Source organism: Pogona vitticeps, chromosome 1 (assembly GCF_051106095.1).
Source record: "Pogona vitticeps strain Pit_001003342236 chromosome 1, PviZW2.1, whole genome shotgun sequence".
Lineage (NCBI taxonomy): Eukaryota > Metazoa > Chordata > Lepidosauria > Squamata > Agamidae > Pogona > Pogona vitticeps.
This window is the reverse complement of record NC_135783.1, coordinates 50,223,020-50,245,350: the sequence shown is the minus strand read 5'-3', so window position 1 is coordinate 50,245,350 and position 22,331 is coordinate 50,223,020. Positions and strand designations below refer to the sequence as shown.

The 22,331-nt window shown below is 40.0% G+C and overlaps 1 protein-coding gene across 2 annotated transcripts in view; it reads right to left on the bottom strand.

Moving 5' to 3' along the window:
• HEATR5B (HEAT repeat containing 5B) overlaps positions 1-22,331 on the bottom strand; it is a 74,116-nt gene that overhangs the window by 30,101 nt on the left and 21,684 nt on the right. For both annotated transcript variants that reach the window (XM_020802840.3, XM_072992495.2), the window contains exons 15-24: positions 20,639-20,802; positions 19,603-19,778; positions 19,050-19,155; positions 16,281-16,471; positions 15,790-15,949; positions 14,622-14,811; positions 11,812-11,981; positions 10,223-10,367; positions 7,529-7,768; positions 1,412-1,663 (exon numbers count right to left, since the gene is read on the bottom strand). In XM_020802840.3, the coding sequence (XP_020658499.3) occupies positions 1,412-1,663; positions 7,529-7,768; positions 10,223-10,367; positions 11,812-11,981; positions 14,622-14,811; positions 15,790-15,949; positions 16,281-16,471; positions 19,050-19,155; positions 19,603-19,778; positions 20,639-20,802 (1,794 nt within the window). The remainder of the gene's footprint in view (positions 1-1,411; positions 1,664-7,528; positions 7,769-10,222; positions 10,368-11,811; positions 11,982-14,621; positions 14,812-15,789; positions 15,950-16,280; positions 16,472-19,049; positions 19,156-19,602; positions 19,779-20,638; positions 20,803-22,331) is intronic.

Below are 22,331 nucleotides of genomic sequence, written 5' to 3'. Positions count from 1 at the left end.
TAAGAAATTAAAATTACAAGTTTCAGAACAAACCAGGAGACAAATTTCAAACCTTGTGTATGTGCGTGTGTGTGCAGAGGATGGAGTATATAAGATTAAAGGCACAGCACTGTAGCCTAGGTTTTGGGTTACAATGCATGAACTACAACTCCTCTTTGTTCTCTAACACTATGAGAGGGCACAATAGGTTCTCACAGACTAATGGTCATTGAAGACTATATATTGAAGACCAATATATTAAATATTGATATTAGACAAGGGCAACCACTAGCAAAGATAACAGTTCTCAATGGCTCTGAAAATAAAAGAATTGGCCACCCTGCTATGACTGCAGGAGGGTACAGTGGGGTCTCGACTTACGAACGACCCTACTTGCGAACAATTCAACTTACGAACCCGCCCTATACGGGAAATAAGGACTCGACATACGAACTTCCCTCGAGTTACGAACACGAAAAAAGTGCTCCCTCCCTCCCCTTAGAGAGGCTTCTGGAGGGGAAAAAGGGTCAGAAACTTAAAAATAAATAAAAGAAAGTCACTTACCAGGCCTTGGTAGCCCCCAAACAGCAGGAAAAAGAGCAGGAAACAGCTAAAAGCCCACACCAGAAGGGAGCCTGGCAGCCATTTTGTGCTTCCCCCCCCTCCTGCACCCTCCTCTCCCCGCCTATCAGCTGATGGGCTGGCTCTGAAGAGGCTTGGGGAGGCTTGCTCAGCACCTAAAAAGCCTGCCTGTGTGTCTTTGTGCTGTAAAAATCAGCACAACATGCTTTAAAACATGATTTTAAATTGGCTTCAGTGAAAAAAAAAAGATTTCTAAAGTGCTTTGCAAACTGTTCCCTGCCTTCCTCCGTTTCCTGAACCTAAGGGAAAAAAAGGAAAAAATATCCCCCTCTAGTGGCAGAAGGCGGAATAGCAGCTTCCCATTAGTTTCTATGGACGGAAAAGAGCAGATACAGATTAAATGGTTTTCAATGCATTCCTATGGGAAATGCAGATTCGACCTACAAACTTTTTGACCTACGAAACACCTTCCAATACGGATTAAGTTCATAAGGCGAGACCCCACTGTACATCATTTTCTATATATGCAGCATACAATTACACTGGAACTAGAAACCCAAGCCCAAAATGTGGCTGGCTCAGGAACAAATAGAACTAGTCCCCATCAAATAAGTCAATGAGATACCTTGAGCCTCTCATCCTATACCCCATAGTATTTTTATAAAGGTAAAATGAGATAAAGTGCTATAGTAGCCTATTATTGGAGAAGACAAAGAAAACCTCTAAATAAATCTTCAAGGATGTTAATCTTTAGCAGTTCCAGTAGAGAGCAAGTGAAGACAAAAAAGAAGAAGAGAGGAAGAGAGGAAGAAAGCAAGACACAACTGTTGCCAGTGTTATCTCTCCTTACTTTTAGGGTTCCTGAGTTTTGCTGAACGGGCCAGAGCTAGATCAAAGTGGGCTTTATCTGCATTTTCACAGAGCATGATAATTCGACACAGGCAATCAGCAGCAAACACTCGAGTAGCCCAGCGAGGGGCCACAGAAGGCTTTGATTTGTCTTCTTCACCCAGTGTTGTAAACATTGTATCATCATCCATTTCATCTTTCTTCTCTGAGTCTTCATCTTTTTCACCTCCCAGTGGAGCTGTAGTGGTCATATCTGCAAATAAAAAGGGATTGCATTCTTTTCCTAAAGGATTTCTAAGCAGGATTTGAGTAAAATGAATTCCAAAGCATCTAGAAGAGTTAACTCCACTGAAATAACATACAATTATAAAAACAACAGGAATGGTCATATAAATATCGGCATTAAAATATTATGCACTTGAAACCTAGGAAAAGTTCCAAAAGAACTTAAAACCTAATCAGGTAGGCACCAAGTGAGTGCCCCTGAAAGGGACATTCCACGTTAGCGTAAGACCACAAAGGCACTGTTTCTGTGTAGTCAAGAGTCAGCTGCAAGCAATATTTCGAAGAATGGACATATACCTGCCTAAAACCATAAAATCTTTGCCACAAAAAACTTCATTCATATCTTAATTACCAATGAACACACCAAGAGCAATTTAAAACTGAACGGTAAAAAAAGAGATAAAAATAATTTTTGTTATAACTCTGACATAATAAACATGTTGGTGTTCTTGTTGTTTAGTCGTTTAGCTGTGTCCAACTCTTCGTGACCCTATGGACCAGAGCATGCCAGGCACCCTGTCTTTCAATGCCTCCTGGAGCTTAGTCAAATTCATGTTGGTAGCTTCAATGACACTGTCCATCCAGCTCGTCCTCTGTTGTTCCCTTCTCCTCTTGCCTTCACACTTTCCCAACATCCCTTGTCCAGGCAGTCTTCTCTTCTCATGAGATGGCCAAAGTATTGGAGCCTCAGCTTCAGGATCTGTCCTTCCAGTGAGCATTCAGGGTTGATTTCCTTTAGAATGGATAGGTTTGTTCTCCTTGCAGTCCAGGGGACTCTCAACAGTCTCCTACAGCATCACAATTCAAAAGTATCAATTCTTTGGCGGTCAGCTTTCTTTACAGCCCAGCTCTTGCTTCCATACATCATTACAGGAAAAACCATAGCTTTGACTATGCGGACTTTTGTCGGCAAGGTGATGTCTCTGCTTTTAAAGATGCTGTCAAGGTTTGTCATCGCTTTCCTCCCAAGAAGCAGGCGTCTTTTAATTTTGGGGCTGCTGTCACAATCTGCAGTGATCATGGAGCCCAAGAAAGTAAAATGTGTCACTGCCTCCATATCTTCCCCTTCTATTTGTCAGGAGGTGATGGGACCAGTGGCCATGATCCTAGTTTTTCTGATGTTGAGCTTCAGACCATTTTTTGCACTCTCCTCTTTCACCCTCATTGAGAGGTTCTTTAAATGCTCCTCACCTTCTGCCATCAGAGTGGTATCATCTGCATATCGGAGGTTGTTGATATTTCTTCCGGCAATCTTAATTCCGGCTTGGGATTCCTCCAGTCCAGCCTTTCGCATGATGTATTCTGCATATAAGTTAAGTAAGCAGGGGGACAATATACAGCCTTGTTGTGCTCCTTTCCCAATTTTGAACTAATCAGTTTTTCCATATCCAGTTCTAACTGTTGCTTCCTGTCCCACGTATAGATTTTTCAGGAGATTGATAAGGTGGTCAGACACTCCCATTTCTTTAAGGACTTGCCATAGTTTGCAGTGGTCCACACAGTCAAAGAATTTTGCATAGTCAATGAAGCAGAAGTAGATGTCTTTCTGGAACTCTCTAGCTTTCTCCATAATTCAGCACATGTTAGCAATTTGATCTCTAGTTCCTCTGCCCCTTCGGAATCCAGCTTGTACTTCTGGGAGTTCTTAGTCCACATACCACTGACGCCTGCCTTGGAGGATTTTGAGCATAACCTTGCTAGCGTGTGAAAAGAGCGCACTTGTACAGTAGCCTGAGCATTCTTTGGCACTGCCCTTCTTTTTGATTGGGATGTAGATTGATCTTTTCCATGTCTCTGGTCACTGTTGAGTTTTCCAAACTTGCTGGCATATTCAATGTAGCACCATAAGAGCATCATCTTTTAAGATTTCAAATAGTTCACCTGGAATGCCATTACTTCCACTGGCCTTGTTGTTAGCCTTGCTTTCTAAGGGCCACGACTTCACTCTCCAGGATGTATGGCTCAAGGTCAGCAACCACTCTATCTGGGTTGTCCCAGATGGATATCCAGGTCTTTCTGGTATAATTCCTCTGTGTATTCTTGCCACCTCTTCTTGATTTCTGCTTCTGTTAAGTCCCTCCCATTTTTATCCTTTTTCATGTCCATCTTTGCACAAAATGTTCCTTTAATATCTCCAATTTTCTCGAACAGACCTCTAGTTTTTCCCTTTCTATTATTTTCCTCTATATCTTCGCATTGTTCATTTAAGAAGGCCCTCTTGTCTCTCCTTGGTATTATTTGGAAGTCTGCATTCAGTTTTCTGTAACTTTCCCTATCTCCCTTGCATTTTGTTTCCCTTCTCCTCTCTGCTATTTGTAAGGCCTCGTTGGACAGTGACTTTGCTTTCTTGCATTTCCTTTTCTTTGGGATGATTTTTTAGTGCTGCCTCCTGTACAATATTATGAGCCTCCATCATAGTTCTTCAGGCACTCTGTCCACCAAAGTGATTTCCTTAAATCTGTTCTTCACTTCCACTGTGTATTCATAAGGGATTTGATTTAGATTTTACCTAAGCCCAGTGGTTTTTCCTACTTTCTTCAGTTTAAGCTTGAATTTTGCTATGAGAAGCTGGTGATCAGAGCTACAATCAGCTCCAGGTCTTGTTTTTGCTGACTGTATAGAGCTTCTTCATCTTTGACTGCAGAGAATATAAGCAATCTGATTTCGGTATTGTCCATCTGGTGATTTCCATGTGTAGAATCGCCTCTTGTGTTGTTGGGAAAGAGTGTTTGTGATGACCAGCTTGTTCTCTTGACAAAACTCTATTAGCCTTTGCCCTGCTTCGTTATGAACTCAAAAGCCAAACTTAAGTGTTGTTCCTTTTATCTATTGATTCCCTACTTTAACGTTCCAGTCCCCTATAATGAGAAGAACATCTTTCTTTGGTGTCAGTTCTAGAAGTTGTTATAAATCTTCACAGAATTGGTCAATTTCAGCCTCTTCAGCATTAGTGGTTGGTGCTTAAACTTGGATTACTGTGATTTTGAAAGGTCTACCTTGGATTCGTGTTGAAATCATTCTATCATTTTTGAGATTGTATCGCAATAAAGCTTTTCCCACTCTTGTTGACTATAAGGGCTACTCCATTTCTTCTACGGGATTCTTGTCCACAATAGTAGGTATGATAATTGTCTGAGCTGAATTCGCCCATTCCCGTCCATTTTAGCTCACTGCCACCCAGGATGTCAATGTTTATTCTTGCCATCTCCTGTTTCACCACATCCAGCTTACCAAGGTTCATAGATCTTAAATTCCAGGTTCCTATGCAGTATTTTTCTTTGCAGCATCGGACTTTCACTTCCAGGCATGTCCACAGCTGAACTTCCTTTTGGCTTTGGCCCAACCACTTCATTAGCTCTGGAGCTACTTGTCCTCTGCTCTTCCTCAGTTGCATGTTGGACGCCTTCTGATCTGAGGCGCTCATCTTCTAGCGTCATATCTTTTAGCATTTTGTTTATGTCCATGGAGTTTTCTTGGCAAAGATACTGGAATAGCTTGGCATTTAGTCAAAACTCTCCACTATGACCTGTCCGTCTTGGGTGTCCCTGCATAGCATAGCCCATAGCTTCTCTGAATTACTCAAACCCCTTCGCCATGACAAGGCAGCAATCCGTGTTTTGCATGTTGCTACTTTGTCATAGAAGGGGAAGACATGGAGGCAGTGACAGATTTTATTTTCCTGGGCTCCATGATCACTGCAGATGGAGACAGCAGCCACTAAATTAAAAGACGCCTGCTTCTTGGGAGGAGAGCGATGACAAATCTTGACAGCATCTTAAAAAGCAGAGACATCACCTTGCCGACAAAAGTCCGAATAGTCAAAGCTATGGTTTTTCCGGTTGTGACGTATGGAAGTGAGAGCTGGACCATAAAGAAAGCAGACCGCCGAAGAACTGATGCCTTTGAATTGTGGTGCTGGAGGAGGCTCTTGAGAATCCCCTGGACTGCAAGGAGAACAAACCTATCAGTTCTAAAGGAAATCAACCCTGAGTGCTCACTGGAAGGACAGATCCTGAAGCTGAGGCTCCAGTACTTTGGCCATCTCATGAGAAGAAAAGACTCCTTGGAAAAAACCTTGATGTTAGGAAAGTGTGAAGGCAAGAGGAGAAGGGGATGACCAAGGATGAGATGGCTGGACAGTGTCTGCGAAGCAACCAACATGAATTTGACACAACTACGGGAGGCAGTGGAAGATAGGAGGGCCTGGCGTGCTCTGGTCCATGGGGTCACGAAGAGTCGGACACGACTAAACGAACAAACGAATGAACTTTGTAATAAACCCACATGCATGTATACATGTATGAATGAATACAAGAAATACCATTGTTTTAACCATCAAGATTGGAACCTGAAAGGCATCTTGATATTTTGCAAAAAAAATGTTTATTTGCTGACCTCTAAAGAGACCTAGTAAGAAATACCTTCACATACCTCTTCCTTTTTAAAAAATGGAAAAACTTTGAAGTCAGCCAAGTAAAGCAGTACCAATACCTTTAAGTAAATGTAAAGTCTTAGCTACACACATATAAAAAGGAGAGGAAATATTTCTGCATGGTTCCAATACTGGCAGGACACTTCATTTACAGAACAGCACAGTAAACACCTGGCAAGAATTTAGAATAATTCCATAGCACTATGTTACATAAGGTAATATAATACAGCAACAGTCAAAGGCCTAATTCACACAGAAGGTCCAAGCACAAACATAAATGAAATGTTCCCAGAAGAAACTGGAATCAAAAGATCAGTGACTTAGAGAAGCTTCATTTGAGTAATATTACCTCACAAATAACCTTCCAAAGACAGCTTTACCAAAGCACCAAACAACACCCTGAACTATGAAATGTTGTTGCTATACATTTTAAAAAATGCCTATGATAACTGGAATTCTGAAGCATCTCTGCGTTAGTTGAAAATGCAAATCAGTTCCAAGTAAGGTTTGTAGGTTGACCTTTATAGCCCCCCTAAATTAGTTACCAAGAGTTCTAGACAGATTAGGCCTCAGACAAATTCTTCTGTGCCTTGTTCTACACAGATGCTTTCAAATAAAATGGTTTATAAATGATCAAAGAGTTACAACACAGAATAAAGAAGAGTTTACTGACCCTTTGATAAAGAGCCTCCTCTACCATGTCTCATGTTGAAAAATTAATCAAGAAAGAAATCATGGGAACCTTTTTTTCTGACTCAAATGATCCAAATCCTATCAGTTACACCCACCAACACAATCGGCATAAATCTTGGCAGCAAATTATTGTACGTTATGAAGTCAGTGCAGGTATCTCCTGTGTGTCAAGTCCTCTGACTCACTGCGCAACCACAAATGCCTACACTGACTCAACTTGTGAAAATTTCACAGCAAGATTCATGCTAATTGAATTATGCTGGTGTATAAAGAGAGCGGGACTTTAGGCAGTGATGCAAAGACTGGGTGGTTCACAGTTAAGAAATGTGTTTCCTCTGAAACTTCAGCTAAAGCTCAAGCAGCTTTCAAAGGTGTTTAGTTCCTCAGTTGTGTTTTCAAAGCTTAAGAAGGAAAAAAGTTACATTATGCCATATTTAACATTTTCATGTTTTATAAGATACTGTCCCTCCCAGAAGTTGGAAAACTTTTTTATTTATTTATTTATTTTTTGGATGACAGCTCTCCAAATCTCTCAGCCAGAACAGTGAGAACAGTGGTTATGTTGATTGGGGATTCTGCTCTTCTAAAGACAGCAATGTACAAACTGAAAGAAAAGGTATCCTAAATAAAAGCTATGAGCAGGGCGAGAGTCAATAAGCAGGCTAATATATTCTTTGCCACTTTACATAGTCATTTTTAAACACTTACCACTGGATGCAGCAAGGACATCTTTGCATAACATTAGCCAGTGAGACAGTTTTTCCACTGCCAGCGATGAAAGCATATGTCCCAGTGTATCATGAATATCAGAGCACAATTTCCGATCTGTCTCCCGGTCAAGCATCCCAAAAAGAACTCCCTCAAGTCCTGTCTCTGTGATATTAATTCCCTGATGTCGCCCATGAATATCCCTCCGGGAGCCAAGTCCTGGAGCAAAAGGATTGGTATCTGCAAAACAAAGAAGAAAGATACAGTGGTGCCTCGCACAACGAGTGCCTCACACAACGATGAATTCACACAACGATGCCTTTTTCTGTCAAATTTGCTGCCTCACACAGCGATGTTTCCTATGGGGGATTTTCACACAACGATCTCCCTTTTCGCTCCTGTAAAAGTGTCTTACAATGTTTGGAAGCTGTTTTAAATGATTGCAATGGTTAGTCCACCTCCTGAAACCTATGCAAACTGATTTTGGTGTTGTTCTGACACTTCGTTAATTTATGATGATTTTTTAAATTTTCTCCATTGGAAACCATTGGATGGTCTGCCTAATGGTTTCCAATGGAAAAAACAAAAAATCATCATAAATTAACAAAGTGTCAGAACAACACCAAAATCAGTTTGCATAGGTTTCAGGAGGTGGACTAACCATTGCAATCATTTAAAACAGCGTCCAAACATTGTAAGACACTTTTACAGGAGCGAAAAAGGACTTCGCAAAGCCATTGGAATGTATTGAGTCGGCTTCAATACATTGCAATGAAGGAAACATTGTTTCACACAGCGATGTTTCCTATGGGGATTTTCACTCAGCGATGGCAATCCGTTCCAATTGGAACGGATTAACCGGTTTTCAATGCATTCCTATGAGAAATGGTGTTTCACAGAACGATGTTTCACACAACGTTGATTTTTTTGGAACCAATTAACATCGTTGTGTGAGGCACCACTGTACATTGCACTGATAATATATATCAATGTCTTCTGATATTATCTGAGGTTCTTTGATAAATCACAAAATGCTAGCAATCCTACAAAATCGATTATATGATGTGGTTTTGTACTTTAGAGAATTTTCCCTGAGCTAATGCTAAAGCTGATCCTCCATGAACAGTGTGCTAGAGTTAATTTCAACACTGTAGAAAAACAATAGTGGAATGCAACTGGAAAGAAATGAAAGAGTCTCTGCCACAAAACTTTGGAATCAATAGAGAGCATTCTATCAGAGCTCTATTTATCTGAACCCCAATTGTCCAAAGTTCCAAAATTTTCTATCCAATGTTATCAATGTGCATGGCATTTAAAAAAAAAATAAAAAACTTATTTTCTTCTTCCAAGAAATCTACATTTAAAAGGTAAAGCTTGGAAACTAAGAAATGGGCACACAAGAGTCAAGGTAATCAAGGAATGAATGTAGGTGCATTTATTTCAGTTATACAGTGGTGCCTCGCTTGACGATGATAATCCGTTCCAGAAAAACTGCTGTAGAACAAAATCGTTGTCAAGCGAAAGTTAAAAACCTGTTGAAATGCATTGAAAACTGTTTCAATGCGTTCCAAAGGGTGAAATACCTCATAGTGCAGCGAACTCGTGCAGCGAAGATCCTCCATAGGGTGGCCATTTTCCAGTGCCTGTTAAGCGAGGAATCCATTCTAAACACAGTGGGGAGCCATTTTGCACAGCAGGTGGCCATTTTGAGAGCCGCCGATCAGCTGTTTTAAAATTGTCGTTTAGCGAAGAATCGGTTCCCGAAGCAGGGAACAGATCATCATAAAGCAAATTTTCCTCATTTAAACATTGTTTTGCGATCGCAATAATGATCGCAAAAACCTCATCGTAAAGCGGATTCATCGTGGAGCGGAGTAATCAACAAGCGTGGCACCACTGTATTTCCGTTCTGGAATGGTAATGAGGAATGAAGTTCCATGTACCCTTAGAAATCGTCAATGTGAGTTGGCCAAGTATCACCATGCTATGACATTCTTTTAAAAATATATTAATCAAATCTAAAATGTTACGTCTTTTTAAGGAGAAAGGCGGGGTAAAAATACTTTAAATAAACATTCATTTCTTTGCTATTTGTACAAAAGAAACTGTTTTATATGTGGACAGGCTGAAAAAGGCCCTGCATTTAAGAGCTGTATCACCACATACGTAGATTTTTGGATAGCTCAGTGATTTAGGTCTCTGGCTGCAAAGCCAGAGATTGGGAGTTCAATTCCCCACTGTGCCTCCTTGACAGGGGCTGGACTTGATGATCCACAGGGTCTCTTCCAGCTCTGCAGTTCTGAGTTTATTAAAATAAATAAATAAATAAATAAATCAGCCAAAACAATTAACAGGGCATTTTAGATTCAGCTCTCAAATGGCTCAGACAGAGACTTTTCATTGCATGCTCATTCAAAATCAAATATACCCAAGCTGCTGGTTATCGCACCCTTGTATATAAACAAAGCATTTGGTGAGCACGAGGCCCTTGGATCTTCCACAGACAACCACAGGGTAACAGCTGACAAACAGTCATCATTTACAAATTGGAAGAAGTGCCTTTGCATACCACTGCATTGAAGAAGTCAAGCAAGGCATAAAAATGTAGTGGAAGAAGCAGGAAAATGGAAATACGCCTAAAACGTAGACAGCAACCTTTGTTTGGTTTTTAGAGAAAATAGAAGCAATACTTACTTGTACCGTTATTTTCTTTATCACCTGAATTTTTTGCCAAGCTCATGGCATATTCACATACTTCTGCAGCTTCTCTCTGAGCAAGCTGTCTCAGGCATGCTACTGCAGCCCGCCGAAGTAGCAGATGGGAGCTACACAGATGAACCTGTAACCATGAATTGTTGTGTCACTTAAAAAAAGATTGATAGCCAATGAAGGTTAATGCCAAAGAGCTGCTCAGCATTTGAACATTTCTATAATATAAACAATTTAGAGACAGATGTAATCTTCATATACAATACACAATAAATTTGCTGGCATGCAAATTTATGCCAAAGCAAGGCCAGAGAAATGTGCATATGGACAGATGTGCACACACACATCCTAACAAGTTTTTAAAGTATTAAGCTACAGTCATGACCACCCAGGCTGTGATATTTCTATCATTTTTGCCAGAGAACAGGAATCTGTCCGATACTGCTACATCTTAAACCAACACTTTTGGTGGTATAGGCATTAAAAGGAAGCTAAAATGTGCTAGAATTTATAACTGGAAAGCATGCGGCCATAAAGATGGATTACAGAAGACACATCATTTTACAGGCATCTAATTGGGATAATGCTATCTGCTTCCAAGGCGGCGGCAGCAGTATTACAGCTCTGTGAAGAAAACCAACCAAGAGCAGCAACGTTCACATAATATGTCACCTGCTTCTGCTCTTCAACACAATCCTGAATTTCTTGCAAACTAAACCATGCTTTTCATACACAAATGCTTTCAAATTTCAATCTTTTTTTAAAAAGCAAAGTATATGTTTTTTCTTTCAAAAATGTCAACAGATTTCTAGCTTTTTCCCCCTCAAGAGTCATTTGTCCTCAAGGTTGTGTATTTTCTGCACAGGAGATAGCAGCAATCTCCTTAGAAAAGTTGCCAGTTTCCTAAAAAGTATGCTTAAAACATAGGTACTTGCTTCTAAATTTTAGCATGTAGTACAGATAGCCCTTCATGAAAAGTCCAAGAGTATATAAAATTGAATCTACACTTCCTTTATGGACATTTGAAATGTCTGTAAATTGCAATACTGTTTGATTGCCATTCTGAACATATTCCAAAAGAAGTAAAAAAAATAATAGAAGTCTTGCAATCTGTCAAAAATGTCTACATCTAATCAGGTATTATTATTATTATTATTATTATTATTATTATTATTATTATTATTATTATTATTATTATTATTATTATTATTATTATTATTATTATTATTATTATTATTATTGAGGACACAATTTTTCAGCATGCTCTGTAACAGTTGCTTCTTTTCTTCCATCATCATAGGGGACCTTCCTAATCTACCTTGTCACAAGATCTGCCAAATACACAACACAGAAGTAACCTAGCTTAAGACAAAAATATATGCTTGGGTGTTTATATTAAACCAAAGGGAAAAGTGTGTGAAGCACATTTTCTTAAGAAAATAGGAACAGGTAATGCATTGGGAAATGAATAAAAATACTATTGTTTGAAACATCTCTCTAACCTCAGCTCTGCTCTCCCCTTCCTTATCAAATGCATATTGACTAAATAAAATGGCAACATATTTTATACTCACACAAAGACTGGGAACAAGACTGGAAAGGTTAACATGTCGTGGTGCAAACATATGAAGCTGCTGGAGGCAGGAAATGGCAGCTGCCTGAACCAGAGAGTCTGAATGATCTTGTGTAATTGCACATCCCACCAGACATGAGGATCGGATGGTAGAAACAGTGGCTCCATTACCTAATGAAATTAGCATTATGAAATCAACATCTGAAACAACATCAGATACAAAGTAAGCCATTTTGGTCAATTCTATAAAAATATTTGGGAAAATATCCATATATATCTCTGTAAAGACCACTGAAGCATATTAATGCAAGAATCATTTTAATTTTTTTAAAAGAGCCAAAACACACCTACAGTACAATTTTACCTATCCATGTCTTGAAGGTATACAAAACAAAAGAAAAATCTGATTTATTAATTAATGAGGTTAACCTGCCTTTCACAATGATGTGTTCCCACAAGAAAGCAGAAAATACAAAAAACGATAAAATCCCAATTAACACATATACCACAGTAGCACCAATTATTTTTAAGCACCAAATGCAGACTTAAAGGCAAAGATTTTCCAGGTTTGTTTTAACTAACACTGAGGAGGTCATATGTATTTCCATAGGGAGGGAGTTCTAAACATGGGCCCACCACTGTGAAAATCTTGATATCCACCATTTCCAGTGCGCTGGAGAAAATGTCCTGTGACATAGATCTAAGGATGCAACTACACAGCAAGAGAAATACGAATTGTCTCACTGTGAAGCTGCACCAGGGGATTCCGTTCTCTTTGTTGTAAGTGGCCACTTATATTAAAAGTCTTTGTTACTGCAGTTCTGTTGAAGCACCTGTAGGCAGCACAATTCAAAGGAACTGCCTTAAGAAGGCTTTTCCTTCCTCAATCACTCATTTCCTCATCTTATCTTACTGACTGGTATAATTCATTATGGCTCAATGGACCTAAACCAAGGAGGTTCTTGAACACTGGAAAGTGCTCTGCTGGCAAACAGTACATAGGAACAATGATAGTGGAAAAATATCGTATTTTTTGCACCATAAGATGCACTTTTTTTCTCTCCAAAGGGGGGGTAGAAAGTCCGTGGTGGTGACTTCGCCCTCACTGGCCCCATGGGGGGGAGCGTCGCAAGGGTCCAAGGGAGCCTTCCAGCACCCTTGCGATGCTCCCCCACCCCCCCCACGGGGCCAGTGCGGGCGAAATAGCGACCTTCCAGGACCTTTTGAGAGGCTTGAAAGCTTCTCAAAAGGTCCTGGAAGGTCGCTATTTTGCCCGCGCTGGCCCCGTGGGGGGGTGGGGGAGTGTGGCAAGGGTCTGGAAGGCTCCCTTGGACCCTTGCCATGCTTCCTCCACCACCCCCCACGGGTCCGGGGGGCAAAATCGCCAGCTCCCAGGACCTTTTGAGAGGCCTGAAAGCTTCTCAAAAGGTCCTGGAAGGTTGCTATTTTGCCCGCGCTGGTCCCGTGGGGGGGGGTGGGGGGAGTGTGGCAAGGGTCTGGAAGGCTCTCTTGGACCCTTGCCATGCTTCCTCCACCCCCCCACGGGTCCAGGGGGGGCAAAATCACCAGCTCCCAGGACCTTTTGAGAGGCTTGAAAGCTTCTCAAAAGGTCCTGGAAGGTCGCTATTTTGCCCGCGCTGGCCCCGTGGGTGGTGGGTGGGGGAGTGTGGCAAGGGTCTGGAAGGCTCCCTTGGACCCTTGCCATGCTTCCTCCACCCCCCCACGGGTCCAGGGGGGGCAAAATCACCAGCTCCCAGGACCTTTTGAGAGGCTTGAAAGCTTCTCAAAAGGTCCTGGAAGGTCGCTATTTTGCCCGCGCTGACCCCGTGGGGAGTGGGTGGGGGGAGTGTGGCAAGGGTCTGGAAGGCTCCCTTGGATCCTTGCCACGCTTCCCCCACCCCCCCACGGGTCCAGGGGGGGCAAAATCACCACCTTCTGGGGCTCTTTTGAAGCTTCCCAAGCCTTAAAAGAGCCCCAGAAGGTGGCGATTTTGCCCCCTCTGACCCCCGGGTGGGGGCAGGGTGAGTCTCTAAAGGGTCCTGGAACACACTCTAGGACCCTTTGGAGGCTCGCCCTGCCCCCCCACCAGGCTAGAGGGGGCGAAATTGCCATTTTCTGGGGCTCTTCTGAAACTTCCCAAGCCTCAAAAGAGCCCCAGAAGGTGGCAATTTTGGCCCCTCTGACCCCAGGGGGGGCAGGGTGAGTCTCTAAAGGGTCCTGGAACACACTCTAGGACCCTTTGAAGGCTCGCCCTGCCCCCCCACCAGGCTAGAGGGGGCGAAATTGCCACCTTCTGGGGCTCTTCTGAAGCTTTCCAAGCCTCAAAAGAGCCCCAGAAGGTGGCAATTTTGGCCCCTCTGGCCTTCGGGGGGGCTGGGTGAGCCTCCAAATGGTCCTAGGTTGTGTTCCATAAGACGGACCTCTCCATAAGGCTCACCAATTTTTAGGAGAAGAAAACAGATTTTTTTTCCTGTTTTCTTCTCCTAAAAATTTGGTGCGTCTTATGGAGAGGTGCGTCTTATGGAGCGAAAAATACGGTAAGTTTTTATTAATTAAAGACCAATAACATCAGTAAAATACTATTTGACCTAGGAATCTACAATGAAATATTCTTAGCTATAGATATAAGATACATGATATAAAACATACAGAACAAAGCAGGAATAAGACTGTGATTCCAATCATTTCTGTTTCAGATTCTTGAAAAAATGAACTGTTTTCAAGCAGCAATCCTGTCTCTTATTGAAAATCATAAGCAGTTACATTGTGCACATTACAGAACTGTGGATTTATATTGCTTTTTGTACTAACCTTGCAGCTCAGGACCAACTGTTGTTATTATAGCTCCCAGACATCGACCCAAACACTGATGTACTTCTGTGTGTGATGGAGGCACTGTCAGAAGTAAGGTGAGAACCAAGGACAGTGTGGGCTCCACATAGCCACGATACATTGGTCCACTAGAATCCACTATTAAAGCAAGTGAGTGGAGAGACCATGTCTAGAAGAAAAATGAATATTTTAGTAATATACTTTTGGAAAAATTTGCCAAGATGGGCATGATTTCCCTTACAGCACAGAAGGATTCACCAAGTATATCTCTCTATGTTGGGAACTCACATCTGCCTATCTATAAATAAAGAAAATTTAACCCGGGATCTGTTCCTGCCAGAGAAAACAAAAAATGGAAGAAGAAACATACACACAAAGATGTAACACTTCTCAGAAATGCCCTCCTAACCAATAAACACAAACTCGAGAACAACAGGTCAGGTAGATACAGCTTATTTTATTTAAGTGATCAGGTAAGATGGATCGGGCTTCTGTTATTTAGGTCCAACCATGTTCCACATTCTATGGCACCAAAGAAAGGCATGCAATCTCTTGGGCTCTGGTTCTACTCTTGAAGCAGCTGATCCACTTTGGTTCAAGGTACGAGTATATGCATCATCCCAGGGTTATTAAATGAATCTGAAATCTACTTTTACAGATCACTGACAATGATGAATCTTGGACAAAGCAATCTCATACTGGATACTCTCTGTAAATCCAATTCACTACTATGGAGGTTTCTTTAGTGATTTACTTTTGATGTCTGATCTACCAATCACAACTTGTGGGGGTGAGTGGAGAAAGAGTATGTGGATCTGCCAAATTCACAGGTTTTTTTTGGCCCCAAACACACAAAGAAATGGACAAGTACCTCATATGTTGTTTAGCTAACTTCTCTATTGCCAACTGGATAAGCTTTTCCATAAGAGATTAAAACAAGTCCACAAAGAGTAGGTAATAACATGTTCTGTTGTTTCCATAACCTGCTTACCATCCCTGCAGGGTTTTCCCATTTAAAAAGTCTATAAAATTTACTATCAGTCTCTTTTGGATAGCAATGCATGATATTATTAAACATTCGCAACCACATAGGAGGGAAATTTTAAAACCCTTCTTTTTAATGTGGAATATTATTTATTTCATTTACCTGAACTTCAGGAGAGGTTCCATCTTGGGCCAGGGCTAGCAGAATGCTGACACTGGTTTTCAAGTGCTGCCCAGAACCTATTCCACCAACGTAGCGATGAAGACAGCCAAGAGCCAAGGAATGTCCTGTTCTTGATACAACATCTCTAGCGGATTTTAATCTGCCAAGATTTTTTTAAAGTTACATTTTTTTGTAAAGTCAACAGCTAATACAGAATTTAATCAAGTAATAAAAAAATATTTCCTAAGATAATGTAAGAGCCATCATTTTAATCAACAAGATGGAGGAAGACAGAACTGATCAGTATTTAGTGACAAGTTATTTTTTTATTTCTAAAAAAAACAACTATGCATGATTCATAAGCTACTCATAAACTTTTCAGGGCACACTGAAAAAAATGTACACAAGTAAAAAGAAACATAGCCTGCTGTCAATTCAGGATAGAGAGGTTTGTCAGTTTTCCTTTTACTTGGAGCAAAAACACAGCTTACTTGTCAAAACTGTACTGTGCCATTCTGGCAATGAAAGTTGCTTCTCCAACCACCTGTGCCATTCTGCCAAGAGCTTCGCCTGCTGCACATCTCAGAATGGGATTAGGATTGTCAAGAGCCCCCATAACTAAGGTCAAGGCAGATTTACGAACTTCTTCGGGTCCTAAAGTACTTTTATTCTCAGCCAACCCCTTAAACGAAAGAGAAAATATTACAGGTTTTTCTAGGAACATATATTTGAACTAGCCAGGATTATTGCTTTGAAAAACATTCTAATAATGGGAAAATTTGGGGTTCCACACATATTCTGGCAAATGTTTCATAATTATCACAGCTAAAATCTAAAAGTGGCCTTCTACTCAGGAAGGGCTGTTTCTGATTTAATGTAAAATAAACTGAAATCCAGACATATTACTCTGTAACTGCATTGATTATATGCTCTTTTATTCTATTTTCATATCTGGTTTTGAGTTATATGCTTTAGAATATCTGCCATGTGAGCTGTAATAACTGAGACACAAATATTTACGAATCACAGAGAAAGCTTTACAGTGAGCAACTATATACAGCCTAGGTATCAGGGCTATATTTGCAAAAGGGACAAGTTCTGAAATAATAAGGGTCCCTCCCAATCTTCCTGCAGCACATCAGATGTCCTAATGGATCACACCAACACAAGGTGGCATTAAGAATGCATTATATTCCCTAGCATCACACTGAAGCTGAATGGTGGAAGATTTAGGACACATAAAAGGAAATGCCTCTTCACACACTTACTCTTCACACACTTACTGAAATCTAGTAGTAAGTGTCAGCAACAATAAACCCATTTAATCAATGGAACTTAGGATGAACTGATTCACCAAATCCCCACTGATTCAACAGGTGTACTCTAGCTGCATCTTATTGCTGGAATTCATTTCCACAAGATGCGGGACTGGCTGTAAATTTAGACAGATTTTAAAAAGTCATTAGAGAAATTAAAGGTAGATAAAGCTATTAATAGCTACTAGTATCAGTTATTTTTTTTAATATCAGAGACAGTATGTCTCTGTATACCATTTGCCAGGAACATGATGGCGTGCGTTCCTACGCTACTGCTCGTGGACTTTATACAGGCCATCCATTGGCTACTGGGCAAACACAATGATGGACATCATAGACTTTTATGTATGGGACTATATGTGGGACAGGAAGCAACAGTTAGAACTGGTCATGGAACAACTGAGTGGTTCAAAATTGGGAAAGGAGTACGGCAAGGCTGTATATTGTCCCCCAGCTTATTTAACTTATATGCAGAATACATCATGCGGAAGGCTGGACTGGAAGAAACCCAAGCCGGAATTAAGATTGCCGGAAGAAATATCAACAACCTCCGATATGCAGATGATACCACTCTGATGGCAGAAAGTGAGGAGGAATTAAAGAACCTTGTAATGAGAGTGAAAGAGGAGAGTGCAAAAAACGGTCTGAAACTCAACATCAAAAAAACTAAGATCATGGCCACTGGTCCCATCACCTCCTGGGAAATAGAAGGGGAAGATATGGAGGCAGTGTCAAATTTTATCTTCCTGGGCTCCATGATCACTGCAGATGGAGACAGCAGCCCTGAAATTAAAAGGCGCCTTCTTCTTGGGAGGAAAGCGATGACAAATCTTGACAGCATCTTGAAAAGCAGAGACATCACCTTGCCAACAAAAGTCCGAATAGTCAAAGCTATGGTTTTTCCTGTCATGATGTATGGAAGTGAGAGCTGGACCATAAAGAAAGCAGACCGCCGAAGAATTGATGCCTTTGAATTGTGGTGCTGGAGGAGGCTCTTGAGAATCCCCTGGACTGCAAGGAGAACAAACCTATCAGTTCTAAAGGAAATCAACCCTGAGTGCTCACTTAAAGGACAGATCCTGAAGCTGAGGCTCCAGTACTTTGGCCATCTCATGAGAAGAAAAGAGTCCTTGGAAAAAACCTTGATGTTAGGAAGGTGTGATGGCAAGAGGAGAAGGGGACGACCGAGGATGAGATGGCTGGACAGTGTCTGCGAAGCAACCAACATGAACCTGACACAACTCCGGGAGGCAGTAGAAGACAGGAGGGCCTGGCGTGCTCTGGTCCATGGGGTCACGAAGAGTCGGACACGACTAAACGACTAAACACACATAGACTTTTGATCTGACACACCATGGCGTACATCTTTATATTTTACATCCTGTGATACAACTCTAGACATTTTGTTTTATGAGTTTTTTTCATTAGTTTGTTTGCAACTTTTTATGGAACAGTGATAACCATTGAATTTATGCCTCTATGATTGCAGTTTGTTCTAAATCTCTCACCCTTTTAAAAAAATATCATAGGAATAGTCTCTAGTACTGGACTATAGCAAGACCTAAATAAATCATTTGTTCTTGGGTGGGAGTCTCTTTCATGCTTGCTTTCCTTAATGTAAAACAATATTGCATGCGTTTCAGCATTGAATAAGAAAGCACCATAAAAAAACCTCTTCCATAAACAGAAATATAAAAGCAGGCTAGAATAATCCATTCTGCAGTTCTTGATTTGCAATATGTTTAGTAAAGACAGTCTGATCTTCCAAATTACATTTACACATTAACAATTTCAGAAGTCAATTTATGTATACATAAATTTTCATGTACATGCATAGTGGTATTTCACAGTTTCAACATTACTAATTTCTGGCTATAGAAGGACACACATGCAAAAAAAACAGAACACAGAAAGACAGTTTTATAGTTTCAGAAATAGGTTTACCTTTAATGCACTGAGAACAGCAGTGAAAATATTAAGCTGCACAGCTTGTTGACGAACACCTTTTGCTTGCTTGACACACTCTGCAAAATGATCCAACATTTGTAGCCTGCAAATATAAATGTTGTGAGAGAAATGTTCTGTGATGGAGAAAATGGGCCTATAAAAATGTAGAGATTCACTAAGGCTGTAGCTGTCAGATACTTCCATGTAGTGAAAGGAGTATGTCTTATGTGAGGTGAGTTCCACAACGTTATTTTTCTTTTGCAAATTTCATTGTGGCTATGCTAATTATAATAAAAATCAACATACAAATTAATGGTGAACATATGTCACACAACAGAAATAGTATTTATAATAGTAATCATAGGATTTCCCTTCAAGCATTGTACCCTTTTTTCTCAACTACAAATCTTTCTACATAGGTTCTAAACTTTGAAAATTAAATATGTTAAAAACAAAGTTGATAAGTAACTTTCAGTGAGGATTACCATTCATTTTTATATAAAAGAATACCACCATGAGGCATTCAAACATGCTTTTATTAAAAACAGACCTGTGTTTGTAGGAAACATGAGGAAATACGACTCCAAAGAGAGCAACTGAGGCATCAATGACTGATACTCCCAAAGGAAGAGGTCCAGGCACAGCTTCGCCAGCAGGGATGCGCAAGTAAATGGAAGATGGGTCATGTTCTAGAGCACCACTTCCAGAGGCACTGTTTGGCTGGAGCTGTAAAACATCAAAAGACAGAAACATGGCAGAGGTATCTTTCATGCTTTAAAGTTGCACACTGGGGAACAAATGCTACTATTTAGCTAAATCAGAGTACCTGAGTTTTTAACTAATTTATCTATGAATTATTCTTGTTCAATGGAGCATACACTATCAGTTTACTCAACACCAAACATTTAAAAAAAACACCTGTTATGGATGGGCATAACTGTCTTCATTCTTCCAAGTGTCAATAGAGTAAACTCTAGAGTATGGACCTTAAATTCCATAAGCAGATGAAGTCCAACAACATTAAAAGGCTGTTAAATGGGTTTGTTTGTGTTCAGTAAGGCAATTCGTAGGACTACATTAAACCCGTGACTCTATAATGTAGATCAGAGCAGCAATTATAGATAGAAGAATTCCTATTTTCAAAGTAGGAGGAGGAAGAACACACCACAATAGTACTATTTTGGATTACATTCAACTGTTATCCTTTCACTAGCAGAATAAACACTGCTGGTAGAACTGATTCCTCTTTCACTATGCAGTGCTTTGCACCTCTCCAAACTCATTTGAGGGAACCCTGAAGCAGACCTGAAATTATGGGGAAAGAGGGTGCCCCACTGCACAAGTGGAAGTCTGCTCATGTGATGATCAATGTTGCCCTATACTGTATGTCCTGGAGTAACTATCTTAACTGTATGTCCTGGAGTAACTAACTTAATCATCTAACTTAGAAACCATTTGAACTAATTTTTCCTACTAATATATACCAGGTATGCTAATGGAAAACATACAACAGTCAGTGTCTGGTGAAGAGTCTTCAAGAAGGTAGAAAATGGAAGCTTGAGTGACTTCTTAAAAAGTTTAGATACCTGATCTTCAATTGATTTATGGTCTGTTTCTTGTAGCCAGGAGCCAAGAAGAACACTATCATCATAATGGCAAAGTGATCTAAGCAGGGATGTTGTTGTATTGGCAGAGTTGTCTGTCAAAGTAAATTCTGCCACTAGCTCCCGAAGAAGCGCATTAAATGATCCTAAAGAAAAATTATTTGGGGAAAAATATGTTCATACATTAATTAACAAACATTATATGGAATGAACACATACCTCAGATAGGGATGATGTTGTACAACAGGTATGGGCAACGCATCCCTTCAGATGTTGTCGGACTGCAGTCCCCATTGATATTTGCTGATGGTTATACTGGCTACTGCTGATAGCAATAGCAGTCAACAACATTTTTTTTAAAGCATCATTTTTAAAAAGCCAGTATTAATTCTTGGAGTGAGACAGAATATGACAATCTTACATTTCCTTTTCTGAAGTGCAAGCTTCACATAGCTTGCACAAGTAGGTGCAATGGAAAAGCATATGTGGTGCCCCCCAAAGCTGAATGTGCCATTTTGTACAAAAGCAAAATATGAATACCAGAGCTATACTCTACAGAAGAAGCCCATATGCACATGCAAAATCCTTCTGCATAAACTATTGCTCCTTTCCCCTTTTGCTGCAGTACTTCATACCTGATGAACTGCTAGTACCTAATCTAGAGCAGCTTTTCAGAAGGCATAGTGTAATATTGTCAAGGTTTTGCATTTTGTATCTGTGAAATGCTGAAGAAACTGAGGGCCAGTTAGCAAAGCAGCTCTGATAGTGGAGTGTGCTTAAAACAATGATACAGAAATAATTTACTATAGTAAAGTAAAACAAGAACTCTACTCTACAGACAGCAAGATAACAGAAATATGAACACTTTTTATAGTTGAATGCTGTTGAAAATGGTGTTTAAAGCTCTTAGGGTACACCTTACTGGTGATCATAATAGTGAAGTTCAGCAACAGTTTACAATCCTGAACCCTTGATGTAATAAAATCTTGTTTGTCGAAGTCTTTGTAATACTTTTTAATTTTTATTCTTTTTATTTTTAAGTATTGTATAACATTTTAGACTACAGTTTTATTATTTTACCTCTAAGCATCCTATTAATTTTGTTAGAACAGTTATTTAGTCCAGTAAGTTTTTATATTCCTATATTATTGTATAAGGCTTTGGATTGTTTTAAATATTTATTAAATATACTGTACAACCATATAATCATTTATATCTGATTGCATAGGCCTGTTCAATAAAAAGAAAAAAAGCAGAGACTTTTTTTGGACATTCAGTTTTATCTGTCTTGCATGAGACAAATAAATTAAGAGGATATTGAGAAGAAAGGGAATTATACAAGGTGAAAAATTACATAGGTGACACTGGATTTATCCTCTTTTAAACTTTATATCAGTTGTGAGGACACAAGATGCTGATTTTTCTCTGGAGATCTATAAATTATAGATGACTCGTTAGGAAGGGCCAAGTGTCAATTATCTGGTCTAACAATATTGAAATGCTTCAATTTATATGCAGCAGGCAGTGTATAACAAGTTTATTTTCTAGAAGATATTTTTGTCCTGATCCCCATAGATCTAGTTCAACATTTTATACATTTCTTGTGAAAAGATCATTTATTCAATAGAATAATATTAATCACGCAACCCATCCTTGAGAAACTTTGACAACTCCT